This window comes from Salvelinus alpinus, chromosome 4 (genome assembly GCF_045679555.1).
Source record: "Salvelinus alpinus chromosome 4, SLU_Salpinus.1, whole genome shotgun sequence".
In the NCBI taxonomy this organism is placed as follows: Eukaryota; Metazoa; Chordata; class Actinopteri; order Salmoniformes; family Salmonidae; genus Salvelinus; species Salvelinus alpinus.
The window spans coordinates 27,372,961-27,391,255 of NC_092089.1; the positions used below are offsets into that span (position 1 = coordinate 27,372,961).

The following is an 18,295-nucleotide window of genomic DNA, read 5'->3' on the forward strand; positions in this document are numbered from 1 at the left end:
GGACCGTTCTCTCTGTGGGCTAAGGTTTTAGATCGGAAGTAATTCGTCTGCGCGCAAGGAAGAGAGTTGTTTACAAACAGAAGAGAAAGTTGGACATGTAGCTAACGCGAGACAAACAGTTACGAAATAGCCTAGAAGAATGCATCACCCAAGTTTTACACTCATGGCTTTTTACTTTAAGTAAGTAATATGTTCACGGTTTGAAAATTAAATATGATAGATTTAAAGTTTGAATAGTCAGCTGTGCTGGCTAGCTTGCTAACATACTGTTAACGTTAACTCACCTGACAGACATCTGATTCTGGCAGTTATAACGTTATATTGTTACTTTAACAGCACAATATAACGTTATAACTGCCAGCTAGCTACCTCGGTCAAAATGTGTTTTAATGTGTCATAATTACAGACATTTCTTCTCTCTGGAACAAGCAAAGTTTTCTGTTTTCATTTGTTCCCGGATGTTGTCGTTTAACGTCATTAGTTAGCGAGCTAACAGCTCGAGCCAGACTCTGAGACCCTGTTATTCAAACCTTGGGCACGAGGGAGTCAGCAAAGCTCCCTACTAGCCAACAATGGTATGTTGTGATGTGTTTGGCATTGGGTTACAAGGAGAGGTGTGTGTGTGTGTGTGTGTGTGTGTGTGTGTGTGTGTGTGTGTGTGTGTGTGTGTGTGTGTGTGTGTGTGTGTGTGTGTGTGTGTGTGTGTGTAAAACAGGTCACGTGGTTGTGTGTGGCACACTGATGTTTGATGTATACCTCCTCCCTCCTGTCTTCCAGGTAGCTGAGTAAGAGGAGCAGGTGTGTATGGTTGCAGGTGTGAGAACCCACCCGGGGTCAGATGTCAGAGGAAGGGGGCAAGCTGACGCTGAGGCGTCTTGAAGGGCCGATCCACAAGTTCACTAAAGTAGCCCTTCCGACAGACCTAGAAAGACTACAGAGACACCACAGCAATATACTGAAGGTAACACACACATATACACACACACGCAAACATATACACACACATATATATACACACGCAAACTCAAATCACCGACCATTGGAAGTTACTGAAGAACCACACACAGAGAAGCAGCAACTGAGCTTGTTATTGTCTTACAGTTCCAGCATAGTGGACAATGGGATCGCCTTCATCAGGAGCACATCAATGCCAGCCGCACTGTGCAGGTAAAACATAGACACACGCACACTGGCCTTGTGCTGAGTATATACACTATGTTGTGACTGTGTGCTGTGTGCCTGCAGGAGATCAGGAGTGTGTATGTCAAATTGAGTGTGTGTTTTAAAAGGGTCTGTGTGTGTGTGTGTGTGTGTAAAGTGCTGCACAGTGTGTTTTCACAATGACACCACCATGTCTCTGGAAGTGAAGGATTCACCTCCACCTCCTTCCCTCACACGCACACACACACACACACTCAAAACACACCATTCCCTCAAACCCCTTGGGAGGGGCAGAGTGCTTTCCTGTGTGGCGTGTGTGTGTTTCTGTCTGCTGGGCTGGGTGTGTGTAAGGAAGCTGAAGATGGGTGATGATACACAAGGACATGCAGCACAGATAGAGCCTGAGAGAAGTAGAGAGAGAGCCTTTCTTGCCACCCACTCTCTAGGCAGGAAGTGAAGTCTCTAGCAGGAAGTGGGCTCCTCTGCTTTCTGTATTTCTGTCTGCACACCTCTATTTTCATCCATCACTCATCTATTCATCCCTTTCTCCTAACTGTGAATATGATTATAGACCCCCCTCTCTGCTGCTCATCCCTTTGAGGGAATAGGTTAGGTAGTTTAGACAGCACACTACAGATCACTTCCACACTCCATTCCCCCAGGGGGCAGCAGCAACCTTATCCAGGTGGTTGATAAGCACATTCGGTGCTGTCAATTAGGGTGATCGTCACTCAGAGTACCAGCTCGGAGAGCCTGCTGGTTTGTTTTGGGGTCTTTTAGTTTGGGCGTGCCTTTGCTATTTTTCCTTCTTGAACATATTTATGTTTAGTCACCATCTGAACAAATAATAATCCACTTGGACCGGCCGACCAAGAGGTGAAGACGGAGCTGGCCCTGGACCTACGGTAAGGTAGCTGTCTCCTGGGTACATACATTCACACCTAGACGCATACGCTGATTTCTCACACAGACACACGTCAAATCAGGTTACAGACCAGTTAACTAGGCCTAAGACCCTCTAGACTTAGTGAGTGCAACAATATTAGCAGGCTAGTGAATCGGTTTCGTAACGCCCTGTGTGTGTGTTGGTGTGGCAGGGCCTATTTAACAACGTGTGCCTGGTTTCACTTTCTCCCTGGTGTTTACTGTGTGTGTTGGTGTGGCAGGGCCTATTTAACAACGTGTGCCTGGTTTCACTTTCTCCCTGGTGTTTACTGTGTGTGTTGGTGTGGCAGGGCCTATTTAACAACGTGTGCCTGGTTTCACTTTCTCCCTGGTGTTTACTGTGTGTGTTGGTGTGGCAGGGCCTATTTAACAACGTGTGCCTGGTTTCACTTTCTCCCTGGTGTTTACTGTGTGTGTTGGTGTGGCAGGGCCTATTTAACAACGTGTGCCTGGTTTCACTTTCTCCCTGGTGTTTACTGTGTGTGTTGGTGTGGCAGGGCCTATTTAACAACTTGTGACTGGTTTCACTTTCTCCCTGGTGTTTACTGTGTGTGTTGGTGTGGCAGGGCCTATTTAACAACTTGTGACTGGTTTCACTTTCTCCCTGGTGTTTACTGTGTGTTTGTCTGTAGAGATGGAGTCCTGCTGCTTCACGTGCCTGTCTGTCCCCCACTGACTGACTGGCTGACTGACTGACTGGCAGACTGACTGACTGGCTGACACACACAGTCACACACACACTCCGCTGGCTGACTGGCTGACACACACAGTCACACACACACTCCGCTGGCTGACTGGCTGACTGGCTGACACACACAGTCACACACACACTCCGCTGGCTGACTGGCTGACACACACAGTCACACACACACTCCGCTGGCTGACTGACTGACTGACTGACTGACACACACAGTCACACACACACTCCGCTGGCTGACTGACTGGCTGACACACACAGTCACACACACACTCCGCTGGCTGACTGGCTGACTGGCTGACACACACAGTCACACACACACTCCGCTGGCTGACTGACTGACTGGCTGACACACACAGTCACACACACACTCCGCTGGCTGACTGGCTGACTGGCTGACACACACAGTCACACACACACTCCGCTGGCTGACTGGCTGACTGGCTGACACACACAGTCACACACACACTCCGCTGGCTGACTGGCTGACACACACAGTCACACACACACTCCGCTGGCTGACTGACTGACTGGCTGACACACACAGTCACACACACACTCCGCTGGCTGACTGACTGACTGGCTGACACACACAGTCACACACACACTCCGCTGGCTGACTGACTGACTGGCTGACACACACAGTCACACACACACTCCGCTGGCTGACTGGCTGACTGGCTGACACACACAGTCACACACACACTCCGCTGGCTGACTGACTGACTGACTGACTGGCTGACACACACAGTCACACACACACTCCGCTGGCTGACTGACTGACTGACTGACACACACACAGTCACACACACACTCCGCTGGCTGACTGACTGACTGGCTGACACACACAGTCACACACACATTCCGCTGGCTGACTGACTGACTGACTGACACACACAGTCACACACACACTCCGCTGGCTGACTGACTGACTGGCTGACACACACAGTCACACACACACTCCGCTGGCTGACTGACTGACTGGCTGACACACACAGTCACACACACACTCCGCTGGCTGAGTGACTGACTGGCTGACACACACAGTCACACACACACTCCGCTGGCTGACTGACTGACTGGCTGACACACACAGTCACACACACACTCCGCTGGCTGACTGACTGACTGGCTGACACACACAGTCACACACACACTCCGCTGGCTGACTGGCTGACTGGCTGACACACACAGTCACACACACACTCCGCTGGCAGACTGACCGACTGGCTGACACACACAGTCACACACACACTCCGCTGGCTGACTGACTGACTGGCTGACACACACAGTCACACACACACTCCGCTGGCTGAGTGACTGACTGGCTGACACACACAGTCACACACACACTCCGCTGGCTGACTGACTGACTGGCTGACACACACAGTCACACACACACTCCGCTGGCTGAGTGACTGACTGGCTGACACACACAGTCACACACACACTCCGCTGGCTGACTGACTGACTGGCTGACACACACAGTCACACACACACTCCGCTGGCTGACTGACTGACTGGCTGACACACACAGTCACACACACACTCCGCTGGCTGACTGACTGACTGGCTGACACACACAGTCACACACACACTCCGCTGGCTGACTGACTGACTGGCTGACACACACAGTCACACACACACTCCGCTGGCTGACTGACTGACTGGCTGACACACACAGTCACACACACACTCCGCTGACTGAGTGACTGACTGACTGACACACACAGTCACACACACACACACTCCGCTGGCTGACTGACTGACTGGCTGACACACACAGTCACACACACACTCCGCTGGCTGACTGACTGACTGGCTGACACACACAGTCACACACACACTCCGCTGGCTGACTGGCTGACTGACTGACACACACAGTCACACACACACTCCGCTGGCTGAGTGACTGACTGACTGACACTCACAGTCACACACACACTCCGCTAGCGGACTGACTGACTGACTGACACACACAGTCACACACACACTCCGCTGGCTGAGTGACTGACTGGCTGACACACACAGTCACACACACACTCCGCTGGCTGAGTGACTGACTAGCAAACAGCGGTCTCAGGGGCCCCCCCCTCCATATCCCCTTCCCCCCAGAGACCACAACAGCCTGAAAACACACAAATATGGACCAGTTACACACTCCTACACACCTTTCAATCAGTAGTCCTTAGTTCTGTAAACGCCTTTTGCCCCCAAAAATTACTGATTTTTAATAAATCCTTTTCGATGTAAAGTCCCCTGTTTAGGGGACCTGCGTGGTTCTGATACCGGTTCTGACTGAAATGTTTGCTTATAAATCGATCGAGTTGGCTTGCATTGAGCAGTAGCCCTGATTCTTACAGACACAGTAGTATGTCTCTTCTGCCTGTATGAAGCAGCATATGCCTGGAATCCTTACACCGTAATGCAGCGAGGGGGAGTGGTTTCATCACTGTACCACATTCAGATCGATTTATAGCCAGTAGTCTAAAATAATGAATAGATTTGAAACAAAACCCACTTTCTGTTTGTGATAGACGGACACTATTTATATGAGATGAAAAGCCTAACGAGTTCAGGAAATATTCACGGTGGTGGGGGCAGACGTTTTGATCAAGAGACCTTTAGAAAATCTGCCCATTTTCTCTAACAATAACTATACAAATATGTATTATACAGAAATCTTATAGTTAGTCGTTTTATAAATTGATGATACTTGATATTTAGAACAAATAAGTCATTTCAAGCCTTATTTATACAGTTTAGTTATAGGATATCCATCATATAACATATTTGTATCATGTTTGTGCTGTGTACTTGATCGTGTGTCTTGAAAAGTGACTATACCTCACCAGTCTAACTGTTTTACCAGAAAGGTGACAATTGAACCTTAGAGTTTGCAGCATTACTAGTTATTGTTTATGGCCCTCTCATGGTAAATAATGACTTTAGGGGATTAAGTAGATTACATTTAAGAGGTTTTAACCAACCTTCTCCAGCAGCTCAGAGAGTTCATTCACCTGTTAATGTTCTTATTGTTGATCTTTGTGTTGTGTTCTTTGTGTGAGTGTCTCTGTGTGTGTTATCTGTGAAGCATATGCTAACAGGTCTTTAGCGTTCTGACAGGTGTGTCTCCCCGTGGCCATAGCGGCTCAATGCTAATCCAGTCTGCAGCTGTGTGTGTATGTTTATTCATCATGTCTAATTAGCGTGGGAGCATCTATTGGTCATAACCTCCTGACCCCTGCTCTGATCTGCCCTGGGGCTGATGGGTACAACCAGGGGAGGCGATCTGACACCCTCCTACTTCCCCCTTCTCACTCCTCCTCCCAGCAGAGACACTGGAACCTGTCTATCTGTATGAGGGTGTACTTCTCTCTCTCTCGTGCCTCTTTTTTTAATCTATCTGTTGGGAAGTTGAACTACTTGTTGAACCTCTCTCTCACTCTCCCTCTCTGTAGCAGTTGAGGGCTAATGTTAGAGAGATGGAGAAGCTGTGTGGACGTGTCCGCCCAGAGGACGGCCCCGCCCTGGAGAGGCTGGTTCAGCCAATCAGAGACCGAGCATCTGCTGCCGCGCAAGACTTCCTACTGCTGCATTCTAACCCCGCCCCTCTGCCACAGGCACCACGCCCCCCAGATCACTCATCCACAGGTAGCACCGCCCCCTTCCCCTCTATTCAATACATCAGTTTATTCCATTCTATGGCAGCCATGTTAGCTCTTCCTTTATTGACCAATAAACCAACTAATAAATCATCTAAATGCTCATTATGAATTTGAGAATTTCAGAAGCAGTAACATGTCCAGATGTAAAGTTGGTCACTCTGGTTCTCACTGACCTTGTCCATTAGATGGTTCCCATGGTGATGATGTGGGCAGGGAGTCCCCTCCTGTCAATCAAACGCAGCTCCTCCTCCCAGTGATCCCCCTCAACGAGAGTGCTGCCGAGTCCTGGGACACCCTGGAGGAGGTGGGAATATTTGGGCCCCTTGTACTGTATTCACAAATTGTCTTAATAGTAGATTAAGAGATCATAATATTTATTAATGTCTTTAATATGTCATATAGTAGGTTTTTGTTTGTGTGTTATTGTTGCTGTGTTAATATGAGTTTGTTTTGTCAGGACCTGAAGGAGCTTAGCGGTTTGGTGACAGAGTTCTCTCTGCTGGTCCATGTGAGTATGCTATGTACAGTGCATTCGGAATGTATTCCCCTTGACTTTTTCCACATTTTGTTACGTTGGAGCCTAATTCTAAAATTGATTCAATTGTTTTCCTCATCAATCTACACACAATACCCCATAATGACAAAGCAAAAACTGTTTTGTAGACATTTTTGCAAATAAAAACTGAAATATCACATTTCCTTAAGAATACTTTGTTTAGTACTTTGTTGAAGCACCATTGGCAGCGATTACAACCTCAAGTCTTCTAGGGTACGACTCTACAAGCTTGACACACCTTTATTTGGGGAGTTTCTTCCATTCTTCTCTGCAGATCCTCTCAAGCTCTATCAGGTTAGATGGGGAGCGTTGCTGCGCAGCTATTTTCAGGTCTCTCCAGAGATGTTCGATCGGGTACAAGTCCGGGCTCTGGCTGGGCCACTCAAGGACATTCAGAGACTTGTCCCGAAGCCACTCCTGTGTTGTCTTGGCTGTGTGGTTTTCATCAAGGATCTCTCTGTACTTTTCTCTGTTTATCGTCCCCTCAATCCTGACTAGTCTCCCAGTCCCTGTAGCTGAAAAACATCCCCACAGCATGATGCTGTCACCACCATGCTTCACCATAGGGATGGTGCCAAGTTTCCTCCAGATGAGGCTTGGCATTCAGGCCAAAGAGTTCAATCTTGTTTCAGCAGACCAGAGAATCTTGTTTCTCATGGTCTGAGAGTCCTTCAGGTGCTTTTCAAATCAAATCCAATTTTATTGGTCACATATACATGGTTAGCAGATGTTATTGCGAGTGTAACGAAATGCTTGTGGCAAACTCCAGGTGGGCTGTCATGTGCCTTTTCCTGCGGAGGGGTTTCTGTTTGGCCACTCTACCATAAAGGCCTGATTGGTGGAGTGCTGCAGAGATGGTTGTCCTTCTGGAAGGTTCTCCCATCTTCACAGAGGAACTCTCGAGCTCTGTCAGAGTGACCATCAGGTTCTTGGTCACCTTCCTGACCAAGGCCCTTCTCCCCCGATTGCTCACGTTGGCTGGCTGGCCGGACGGCCAGCTCTAGGAAGAGTCTTGGTGGTTCCAAACTTCTTCCATTTAAGAATGATGGAGGCCACTGGGATCTTCAATGCCGCAGACATGTTTCGGTACTCTTCCCCAGATCTGTGCCTCGACACAATCCTGTCTCGGGGCTGTACGGACAATTTCTTCAACCTCATGGCTTGGTTTTTAATCTGACATGCACTGTCAACTCTGGGACCTTATACAGACAGGTGTGTGCCTTTTCAAATCATGTCCAATCAATTGAAATTGCCACAGGTGGACTCCAATCAAGATGTAGAAACATCTCAAGGATGATCAATGGAAACAGGATGCACCTGAGCTCAATTTCAAGTCTCGTAGCAAAGGTGCTGAATACTTATGAAATTAGCAAAAAATATATAAAAAAACTTTTCATTTTGTCATTATGGGGTATTGTGTGTAGATAGATGACGACAATTTAATTTTTTTAATCCGTTTAAGAATAAGGTTGTAACATAACAAAATGTTGAAAAAGAGTCTGAACACTTTCCGAATGCACTGTATGTACTGTGTGTGTGTGTGTGTGATTGAGTGCTGACAAGGTCAGCAGACAATGCCTTTCTGATGTCTAATGAGACAGGATGAATGACAGGGACAGGGCTACGTAACACAGATAGCGTGCTGCGGCTACGCTAACCATGCTGTTAGCACACAGGGCAGTGAGGGCACTGACAGACAGTGTAGTGAGCGACAGCTAGCCTAGCGTCTGTCTGTCTGGTTGGATTCATGCTGGGGCTCCTTAGAGAGCAGGTCACAGCACAGGTTACTGGAGTGGGGCTGCAGGCAGGTGTACTGCTGGGGGAGGGGGGATGGTAGAAAACGGGCCATAGGTGGGAGACGAGAGAGGATAGGAGAGAAGGGGGCTGTGTGTCCATGGGGAGAAGAGAGGAGAGTGCCGTGGGAGAGAACCCAGGCAACAGGGCGTATGGTGGGCCAGGAGGAAAACAGACGACTCCGATTATCACTCTATCCTCTGGGAACGAAAGAGCGATAGGAGGGAGAGTGGGAGGAAGGGAGGGCTTAAACATGGTGAGAGAGGAGGGCAGAAAGAGGTGTAGAGAGAGAGATTTAGGGAGGGAGAGAGAGAGACGAGACCGAGAGGAGATTGTTTTGAAGGAGAGAGCATAAAGATGTTTTAGTGCTGTGGTCTCTCTGGGGTGACTGGTGTCGTTCAGGGACCAATACTCAGCCTCTCAACCACAGGGTAAACACTGCTGTGTGTTGGTGTTTGTACCTGCCTGGGGGTTTGAGAGAGAGAGAGAAGGAGAGGAAGGGAGAGAGAGAGGGAGAGAGGAAGGGAGAGAGGAAGGGAGAGAGGAAGGGAGAGAGGCGGACAGAGACAGGCAAGTTGAGATGTTCAGACGCAGCCTGCTAGTGTCTGACTGAAGCACTCATCTCCCCCTGTTACACTGGCTGGAGCCTAGAAGCTCCACATCCACCAACAACCATACATACATCTGGGATTTAAAGGGAGGGAGGGTGAAGAAATGGGAACTGAAGTGAACATGAGAGTGGGGGAGAGATGTGAGGACTGAGGCGAGGAGTAAAGGCGTCAGCATGCTTCGGTTCAGAACGAGTGTGTTCGCATAATCCCTTAAAAGACCTTTGTTTGAAATACCAAGCAGATCTTAGTCGCGCAATTTTACATCCAAGATGTTTGGTGCAGTCTCCTTGAATGACATCAAACATTTAATTGAAGAATCCCTACTGTTGACCAATCACAGATGAAGGGGCGTAGACTTTGGCTACCGACTTCGGCTTGCCTGGAGAAAATGTTTTGTTAGCACGGCCGGAAAAACACTCACCGAAGACCAAAACTAACAAAAGCGTTACAAAATGCCGTCATAATATATGCACGGCTGGGAAGCATGCGGACACCTTAAGGGAGAGGAGAATGATGGAGGGAGGGAGAGGACTGTAAAGGAGAGGAGGGAGTTAGGGGGCAGTAAGGGAGAGGGAGGGAGTTAGGGGGCAGTAAGGGAGAGGGAGGGAGTTAGGGGGCAGTAAGGGAGAGGGAGGGAGTTAGGGGGAAGTAAGAGAGACGAGGGACTTAAAAAAGCTCAGGATTGATCATAGTTACGACTGAAACCGCTACAGAAAATGTTGTCTGAATATTGTCTATCCATATGTAATAAGTAGCTAATGTAAAAAGGTACCATGTCCATAAAATGTATATAGTATGTACATATAACAACAACAACTACAATAAGGAAGGAGAGAAGGATGGATGGTGTCCAGCACACAGGGAGAGAGGGACAGCTGCCACTCTGAATATTTCATGAGCTCCTCACAATAACCCCCCCAGACCCCCTCCTGCCCCAATATAACCCCCCCAAGACCCATTCCTACCCCAATATAATCTCCCCAGACCCCCTCCTGCCCCAATATAATCTTCCCCAGACCCTACCTTTTCTACTTTACACCTGCATCACCCCCCACATACAGACACACACACATCTGTGTTGCTGTGTCGAGAGGGACCAAGTCAGCGGTGTGTGTCTCCAGTGTATAAACCCTGTGTGTGTGTGTGTGTGTGTCAGTCCCAGCAGGAGAAGATTGACAGCATAGAGGAGAACGTCAACACAGCAGCAGCCAACGTGGAGGAGGGGACCAGGAGCCTCGGGAAGGTGCGTGTGAGCGTGTACACGTGTGTGTGTGTGTGGTGTTTGGGAGATCGATGGCACTTTGCCTCCCAGCCATTCTACAACGTTTGTCCCTATTGATCCAGCAGAATATGGAGGAAAGCTGCAATTAAAGAAATAGAGAGAATAGATGGAGAGAGGGGTTAAGAGGTACAGTGATGGGGGGGAGGGAGAGAGGGGTTAAGAGGTACAGTGATGGGGAGAGGGAGAGAGGGGTTAAGAGGTACAGTGATAGAGGGAGGGAGAGAGGGGTTAAGAGGTACAGTGATGGGGGAGGGAGAGAGGGGTTAAGAGGTACAGTGATGGGGGGAGGGAGAGAGGGGTTAAGAGGTACAGTGATGGGGGGAGGGAGAGAGGGGTTAAGAGGTACAGTGATGGAGGGAGGGAGAGAGAGGGGTTAAGAGGTACAGTGATAGGGGGAGGGAGAGAGGAGTTAAGAGGTACAGTGATGGGGGAGGGAGAGAGGGGTTAAGAGGTACAGTGATGGAGGGAGGGAGGGAGGGGTTAAGAGGTACAGTGATGGAGGGAGGGAGGGAGGGAGGGGTTTAGAGGTACAGTGATGGAGGGAGGGAGAGAGGGGTTAAGGGGTACAGTGATAGAGGGAGGGAGAGAGGGGTTAAGAGGTACAGTGATGGAGGGAGGGAGAGAGGGGTTAAGAGGTACAGTGATGGAGGGAGGGAGGGAGAGAGGGGTTAAGAGGTACAGTGATGGAGGGAGGGAGAGAGGGGTTAAGGGGTACAGTGATAGAGGGAGGGAGAGAGGGGTTAAGAGGTACAGTGATGGATGGAGGGAGGGAGAGAGGGGTTAAGAGGTACAGTGATGGAGGGAGGGAGAGAGGGGTTAAGAGGTACAGTGATGGAGGGAGAGAGAGAGGGGTTAAGAGGTACAGTGATGGAAGGAGGAGTTAAGAGGTACAGTGATGGAGGGAGGGAGAGAGGGGTTAAGGGGTACAGTGATAGAGGGAGGGAGAGAGGGGTTAAGAGGTACAGTGATGGAGGGAGAGAGAGAGGGGTTAAGAGGTACAGTGATGGATGGAGGGAGGGAGAGAGGGGTTAAGAGGTACAGTGATGGAGGGAGGGAGGGAGAGAGGGGTTAAGAGGTACAGTGATGGAGGGAGGGAGGGAGGGAGAGAGGGGTTAAGAGGTACAGTGATGGAGGGAGGGAGAGAGGGGTTAAGAGGTACAGTGATGGAGGGAGAGAGAGAGGGGTTAAGAGGTACAGTGATGGAGGGAGGGAGAGAGGGGTTAAGAGGTACAGTGATGGAGAGAGGGGTTAAGAGGTACAGTGATGGAGGGAGGGAGAGAGGGGTTAAGAGGTACAGTGATGGAGAGAGGGAGGGAGAGAGGGGTTAAGAGGTACAGTGATGGAGGGAGGGAGAGAGGGGTTAAGAGGTACAGTGATGGAGGGAGGAGAGAGAGAGGGGTTAAGAGGTACAGTGATGGAGGGAGGGAGGAGAGGGGTTAAGAGGTACATTGATGGAGGGAGGGAGAGAGGGGTTAAGAGGTACAGTGATGGAGGGAGGGAGAGAGGGGTTAAGAGGTACAGTGATGGAGGGAGAGAGAGAGGGGTTAAGAGGTACAGTGATGGAGGGAGGGAGAGAGGGGTTAAGAGGTACAGTGATGGAGGGAGAGAGGGGTTAAGAGGTACAGTGATGGAGGGAGGGAGAGAGGGGTTAAGAGGTACAGTGATGGAGGGAGAGAGGGGTTAAGAGGTACAGTGATGGAGGGAGGGAGAGAGGGGTTAGAGGTACAGTGATGGAGGGAGGGAGAGAGGGGTTAAGAGGTACAGTGATGGAGGGAGGGAGAGGGGTTAAGAGGTACAGTGATAGAGGGAGGGAGAGAGAGGGGTTAAGAGGTACAGTGATAGAGGGAGGGAGAGAGGGGTTAAGAGGTACAGTGATGGAGAGAGGGGTTAAGAGGTACAGTGATGGACGGAGGGAGAGAGGGGTTAAGAGGTACAGTGATGGACGGAGGGAGAGAGGGGTTAAGAGGTACAGTGATAGAGGGAGAGAGAGAGGGGTTAAGAGGTACAGTGATGGAGGGAGAGAGAGAGGGGTTAAGAGGTACAGTGATGGACGGAGGGAGAGAGGGGTTAAGAGGTACAGTGATAGAGGGAGGGAGAGAGGGGTTAAGAGGTACAGTGATGGAGGGAGGGAGAGAGTGGTTAAGAGGTACAGTGATGGACGGAGGGAGAGAGGGGTTAAGAGGTACAGTGATGGACGGAGGGAGAGAGGGGTTAAGAGGTACAGTGATGGAGGGAGAGAGAGAGGGGTTAAGAGGTACAGTGATGGAGGGAGAGAGAGAGGGGTTAAGAGGTACAGTGATAGAGGGAGAGAGAGAGGGGTTAAGAGGTACAGTGATGGAGGGAGGGAAAGAGGGGTTAAGAGGTACAGTGATGGAGAGAGGGGTTAAGAGGTACAGTGATGGAGGGAGGGAGAGAGGGGTTAAGAGGTACAGTGATGGGGGGAGGGAGAGAGGGGTTAAGAGGTACAGTGATGGAGAGAGGGGTTGAGTAGGGGGTGTTGTCAATGGAGAGTGCAAGGTGTGTGTGTGGGTGCAGGAGGAGAGGTATGAAGGGCTATTTAATAGCTCTTCAGGAGCAGCGTTTGGCCTCCCACTGTTGGCTCAACACACACACACACACACACACCCTCAGAATAAAGTCAGACTGACAGCTCAATACCCACAGACATATTACAAGCTCAGTGTGGTATGTCGTGTGAGTTCTATACGGCTGAACAGACGCTGCGCGTACACACCCGTTTGTGATTCTAGTTGCAGCCAAAATATCACAATATTAAAACATTTGGTCTATTTAAGTGTAAATGTACCACCTCTCACCCCATGTTTTAAATGGAACTTCAACTCAGTTCAACTTCCTGAATTGGTGAAGTTGAAATGGGATTGAGCCCACATTGAGGTCCAGAATATTCTAGGGTATGGGTGTGGCTGTGCTGTTAAGGGATCCTGAGTGGCGCAGCGGTCTAAGGGACTGCATCGCAGTGCTAAAGGCATTACTACAGACCCTGGTTCGATCCTGGACTGTATCACAACCGGCTGTGATCGGGAGTCCCATAGGGCGGCGCACAATTGGCCCAGCGTTGTCTGGGTTAGACGTTTTGGGTTGAGTTTTTTTGGGCTGTTCGGGCACAATGTTTTTTCTGCTCGGCAACCCGAAGTTCAAAGCCGAAGTCTACGCTCCTTCGTCGGTGATTGGTCAACAGTAGGGATTCTTCAATAAAGTCTTTGTTGTCATTCAATGAGAAACGACTCGTTTTCATGCACATTTTTTCATTAAGAAATACCGCACCAAACATCTTAGTTAGATGTAAAATTCCGCAACAAAGATCTCCGCGTCATAATTAGTGACAGATTTCTTGAGTTATTTTAGATTAATTCCGACTATTTTGAGGAAGTGTATTCTGGCTACGGCATCTCTAAATGGACAAATAGTACTATTGCTGCTTTTTTCTCATTTTTCAGGTCTTTTAAGGGAGTATGCGTGCACACTCGTTGGGCTAGGCGTCAGCCGAACTGAAGCATGCTGAGGCCTTTAGAAGCAGTGTGTGTACATAGAAGAGGTGTCAGACACAGCAGTGTGTGTTATGTCATCAGGCCAGGTGCCATTACACACACCCCTGCTTTACCAACACCCTGTACTCTGAACTTTCAACTTACCTCTGGTTAATTAAAATGACCTTCGCTGCCATGAGGTGAGGGGGTGGGAGGGCGTTTGAACTGGATCCATTTAACTGTTAATCTGTTAATCAACCGTGGGAGGGGGTAGTGTGTGTGTGGCGGAATGTTCAGAGGAGTCACTCATTTACAGCCATCAGTCTAAAGGAGCGTCTTCCTCTCTGAAGATAACAGTATTAATAAACACACACACACACCTCATTTCTCCCATTTTAATAAATGTGGGTAATTAAAGTGTACAGCTTTGATGATGGTGTGTGCGCATGTGTTGCTGTTTGTGTGTGTACATTTGTGTGTGTGTGTGTGATCATGAAAGGCCAGGTAGATCTGAAGACTTCTCACTTACTGTGTGTCTTAGAACATCAAAGGAATAACCCCCCCTGAGTGTGTGTGTGTTATATGTGCGTTGATTTGTCCCAAGCAAAGTTTCTTCTTATTTCCTTGTCTTTTTAATTGAATTTAAGAATCTTTATTGGCATAAAAAGTGAAGAAACCTAGACTGTCAATGCATGTAGTGACTCGTCTATCCCTCTGTCCTCTCTCCAGGCGGTGGGCTACAGGCTGGCAGTGTTACCCGTGGCGGGGGCAGTGTTAGGGGGGGTGCTGGGTGGGCCGCTGGGCCTACTGGTGGGGTTCAAGGCAGCGGGGGTGGCAGCAGCGCTTGGAGGGGGGGCTCTGGGGTTTGCAGGGGGGAACCTGGTCCAGAAGAAACGCAGAGCTAGAGTAGAGTCCCAGATGAACCAGCTCACTGCACCCCCTACAGAACCAGAACCACCGCTGGACAAGAACAAGTGACCTCTGATTGGTCGTGAAGGGACGTCTGACCTCCAGAAGCTTACACTGGTCCAGGTACTGCCCGACTACACTGGTCCAGGTACTGGTCCAGGTACTGCCCGACTACATTGCAGACGCATGCTAGAGCGTCTCTTTACTCTGGTAATAAGGAACTCCTCCTCCTTCTCGCTGCCAATAGACCGAGGAGAGGCCTACTGTGAAGAGAAGCCTGCCACTGGGATCTACCACTACCCAATCAATAAGACTTTTAAACATCGTAGGAGAGCCTTGTTAAGGACCTGAGTGTGAAAGGGAGGTGTGTGAATGCTGTGTTAGTTGAGTGTGATGTATGTATATATGATGGGTCTGTTGGCTTTGTATTTAAAACTTTAAAGCAACTGTCCAGTGTTTCCAGATTTCTATTAAATATGACCTACACATTTTTACTATATAAATGAAATAGTTTTCCTTCCAAAATCTTTTAAATATGTTAAAAAGCAGCTTTTCTGTGTTGGAATGGTGTGGACGTATACTGATCTTAAAAATATTCATGCGAGTAGACCGCTGATTGGCCAGCTCATCCTCCTTAGGATGACATCATCCTCTGAGGAAACAGCACATTTTGAGATACGTTTTTTTGTTCTACAATTAATATTTTGCCCACAAATACGAGTATAGGATGAGTCAACATTATTTGGGTATGAGATTACAGAACTTTCACTGCACAGTTACTTTAAGTGTATGATTATATATTATGAAAAGATGTGCATTATTAGTGGCAAACACTACAGCCTGCCTAGTTTTGTAACATAAGTCATGCTGTTTGGTGCCTTTTAGTACAGACGGAGAGATGGTAGTTTTAAAGTCATGTTATTATACTGTGTTTCTTGGACAGACTGTCTTAACTACCCTCAGTCTTTATCAAATACACACTCAGTGCCAAAGCCAGACACTGCCTGGGTCGAGCAGTCACCCATCTCTCTCTCATGAACTTATTGATGTTTGTCTCTGTGTTGATCTGAGTCTGCTGCTCTGCTTAGAGTATACAGCTCATTAACAGAGGGAGGAGGGAGAGAAGAGAGAGGGAGGTATAAACAGCAGTAAATGTCAAGACTGTGTCCTGGTCTGAACCCTGCTGGAGAGGAGAGGCCTGCTCCCTCTGACAGACTGGAATGTGTCAATTTGACAGACTGGGGACCAGAGAATGAGTGATTGTGATTGAGAAAGGTTAGGAGGATAAACACAGCTGTCCTGAGTGTACCAGGTAGAAAGTTGTCCTGAGTGTACCAGGTAGAAAGTTGTGATGTGTGTGAGGACAAAGTTTCCCCTCTTAAAAGTGCCACCAGAGAAACAGGTCACACCTGATGCCATCTACTACAACAGTGACCTCTGAACTCAGACCGGGACCAACTAAATATGGATGCTCTTAAATCTATGTGATGATTTACTGGGGTTTTATATTGCCAAAGAAAACCAATAAAATCTGCTTCTGATGAAGGAATTGTGTGTGTCAAGAGTCTTCTCTGTAGAACTGAACAAACAGACAACACACAACATCCTGTAAAATGGTTTAATTTACTTGTTTTATTTTCTCCCTCTCCGAGATGACTGATTTAGAAATGAGATTTCTCCCCCTTTAACCCTACCTCCCTCCCTCCGTGACTGGTCAGATCAGGGTACAGTTGGGTTCTAGGGAGGGACTGTACACACAGTACTATAAATAAACACACAACATGCGTCTCAATACTCCTCGTCTCCTTTCATTGCTCCATCTGAACTGATTTGAGTGACAGGTGAAATGAGGATACTTTCCAGGTCAGCTTGTTCCATATTGCTGTCACCTGGACTTGTTGCTAAGTGGGCCTGGCCTGTGTCAGACCAGTGCAGATAGAGAAGAAGCCACTGTAGAGGATTGAGATGCAGCCCAGAGTCTGATTTTTCTCCTTCAGTGTGAGGTTCCCCTCCTGTCCTCTAGAGCAGCAGTGTCTGACTGACACCTCTCAGCCTTTAGGAACTACCGTCTGAGTCAGTATTGCAGATCTGGGGCACGTTCAAGTACAAAAGGGAGAAAATGCTTTTCTGACAGACAATGGAAACAAACATTTAACTATTGGACAGTTTATGGTAGTACCTCCGTTGTTTCTAAACGTTTTCTACCATTTTGTGCATCCTGAACGTGACTTAGGTGAATAGGCTCTCTGGCCAATCAGTTGCATGAGTTTAGTACCAGGGAGAAGAAAGCTGCATCTCAATACTCTACAATGTGTTCCTTTCCTCGTCTCCTCTCATTACTCCTATTTGAAATCATAGGATAGGTGGACGCAGCATGGTGGATACCTGCCAGAAATATGCTTTCACATCAGTTTAAATAAAGGAAAGGAGACGAGGAGGGTAAACTATTGAGATGCAGCCGAGACACTGTAGTCCTCCAGGACCAGGACCCTCTCTCACCCAAACGGGACTGAGCTGGACTACCCACAGATAAGAACCGTAATGAGACTGAAAAACCGGAGCAAGGGATCTCACTCGTCAAAAAAAGGGTGCTACATGTTTTTGAACCTAAAGTAATCTGTTTTTAATTTAGATCAGGATGACATAGACCAACGCTCACTCAGCACAAGCACTATTATTATTTACAAGCTCCAAAAATAAAAGTTTAAACGCTTTGCTTCTTTTTTTTGTCCTAATCCCCCCCACACCATTTTCTTCTTCTGGTTTCATCCTTTTTATCTAAAATAAAAAATTGTACACGTAAGAGTTATGAAAATATAGGTTATTCCAACACGGCTGTCATGGATTTAACCTACTATCTGGTCTTCCTTATCCTCTCTCTCCATTAAGGGTGTTGGGGGTAAGTTGGGGTGTTGCTGTCCCATCCCGCTGGCCTGTCCTGACTCTGGACACTGACTCAGGGGCATGCCATGGGGTCGTGGGTCATAGGTCAGGGTTGTGGTAAAGTCGTTGAGGTCACAGTTCATCACGGTCCCTGAGGAGTGTGTAGCGCGTCTCACTGGGGGCTAACTTCTGGAAGGAACTCTCTGGTGGGTTACTGGCCACCTCACCGATCTCCTCCTGATGAAATAACACATTTATATACACACACCTCCCTCTACTACTGCAATGACACCGTTTTATA

At 48.3% G+C, this 18,295-nt stretch overlaps 2 protein-coding genes across 3 annotated transcripts in view; one reads left to right on the top strand and one right to left on the bottom strand.

The window, feature by feature from the left end:
- On the top strand, positions 1 to 17,700 carry stx17 (syntaxin 17). Of its 2 annotated transcripts, XR_011674553.1 has the most exons (9): positions 1 to 180; positions 778 to 961; positions 1,102 to 1,167; positions 6,265 to 6,457; positions 6,657 to 6,775; positions 6,929 to 6,979; positions 10,589 to 10,675; positions 14,932 to 15,234; positions 15,272 to 17,700. XR_011674553.1 is itself a non-coding variant. In XM_071396352.1 (8 exons), exons 2-8 carry the CDS (start codon positions 839 to 841, stop codon positions 15,178 to 15,180), a joined length of 888 nt encoding a protein of 295 aa, XP_071252453.1. In that variant the 5' UTR covers positions 1 to 180; positions 778 to 838; the 3' UTR covers positions 15,181 to 17,700. The 2 variants fall into 2 exon arrangements, 1 of the variants encoding a protein (XP_071252453.1); XM_071396352.1 differs by having other exon boundaries at positions 14,932 to 17,700.
- erp44 (endoplasmic reticulum protein 44) overlaps positions 16,716 to 18,295 on the bottom strand; it is a 21,019-nt gene continuing 19,439 nt past the window's right edge. Inside the window, exon 11 of the mRNA XM_071396348.1 lies at positions 16,716 to 18,231. Within this exon, the coding sequence (XP_071252449.1) occupies positions 18,127 to 18,231 (105 nt within the window). The 3' untranslated portion in view covers positions 16,716 to 18,126. The remainder of the gene's footprint in view (positions 18,232 to 18,295) is intronic.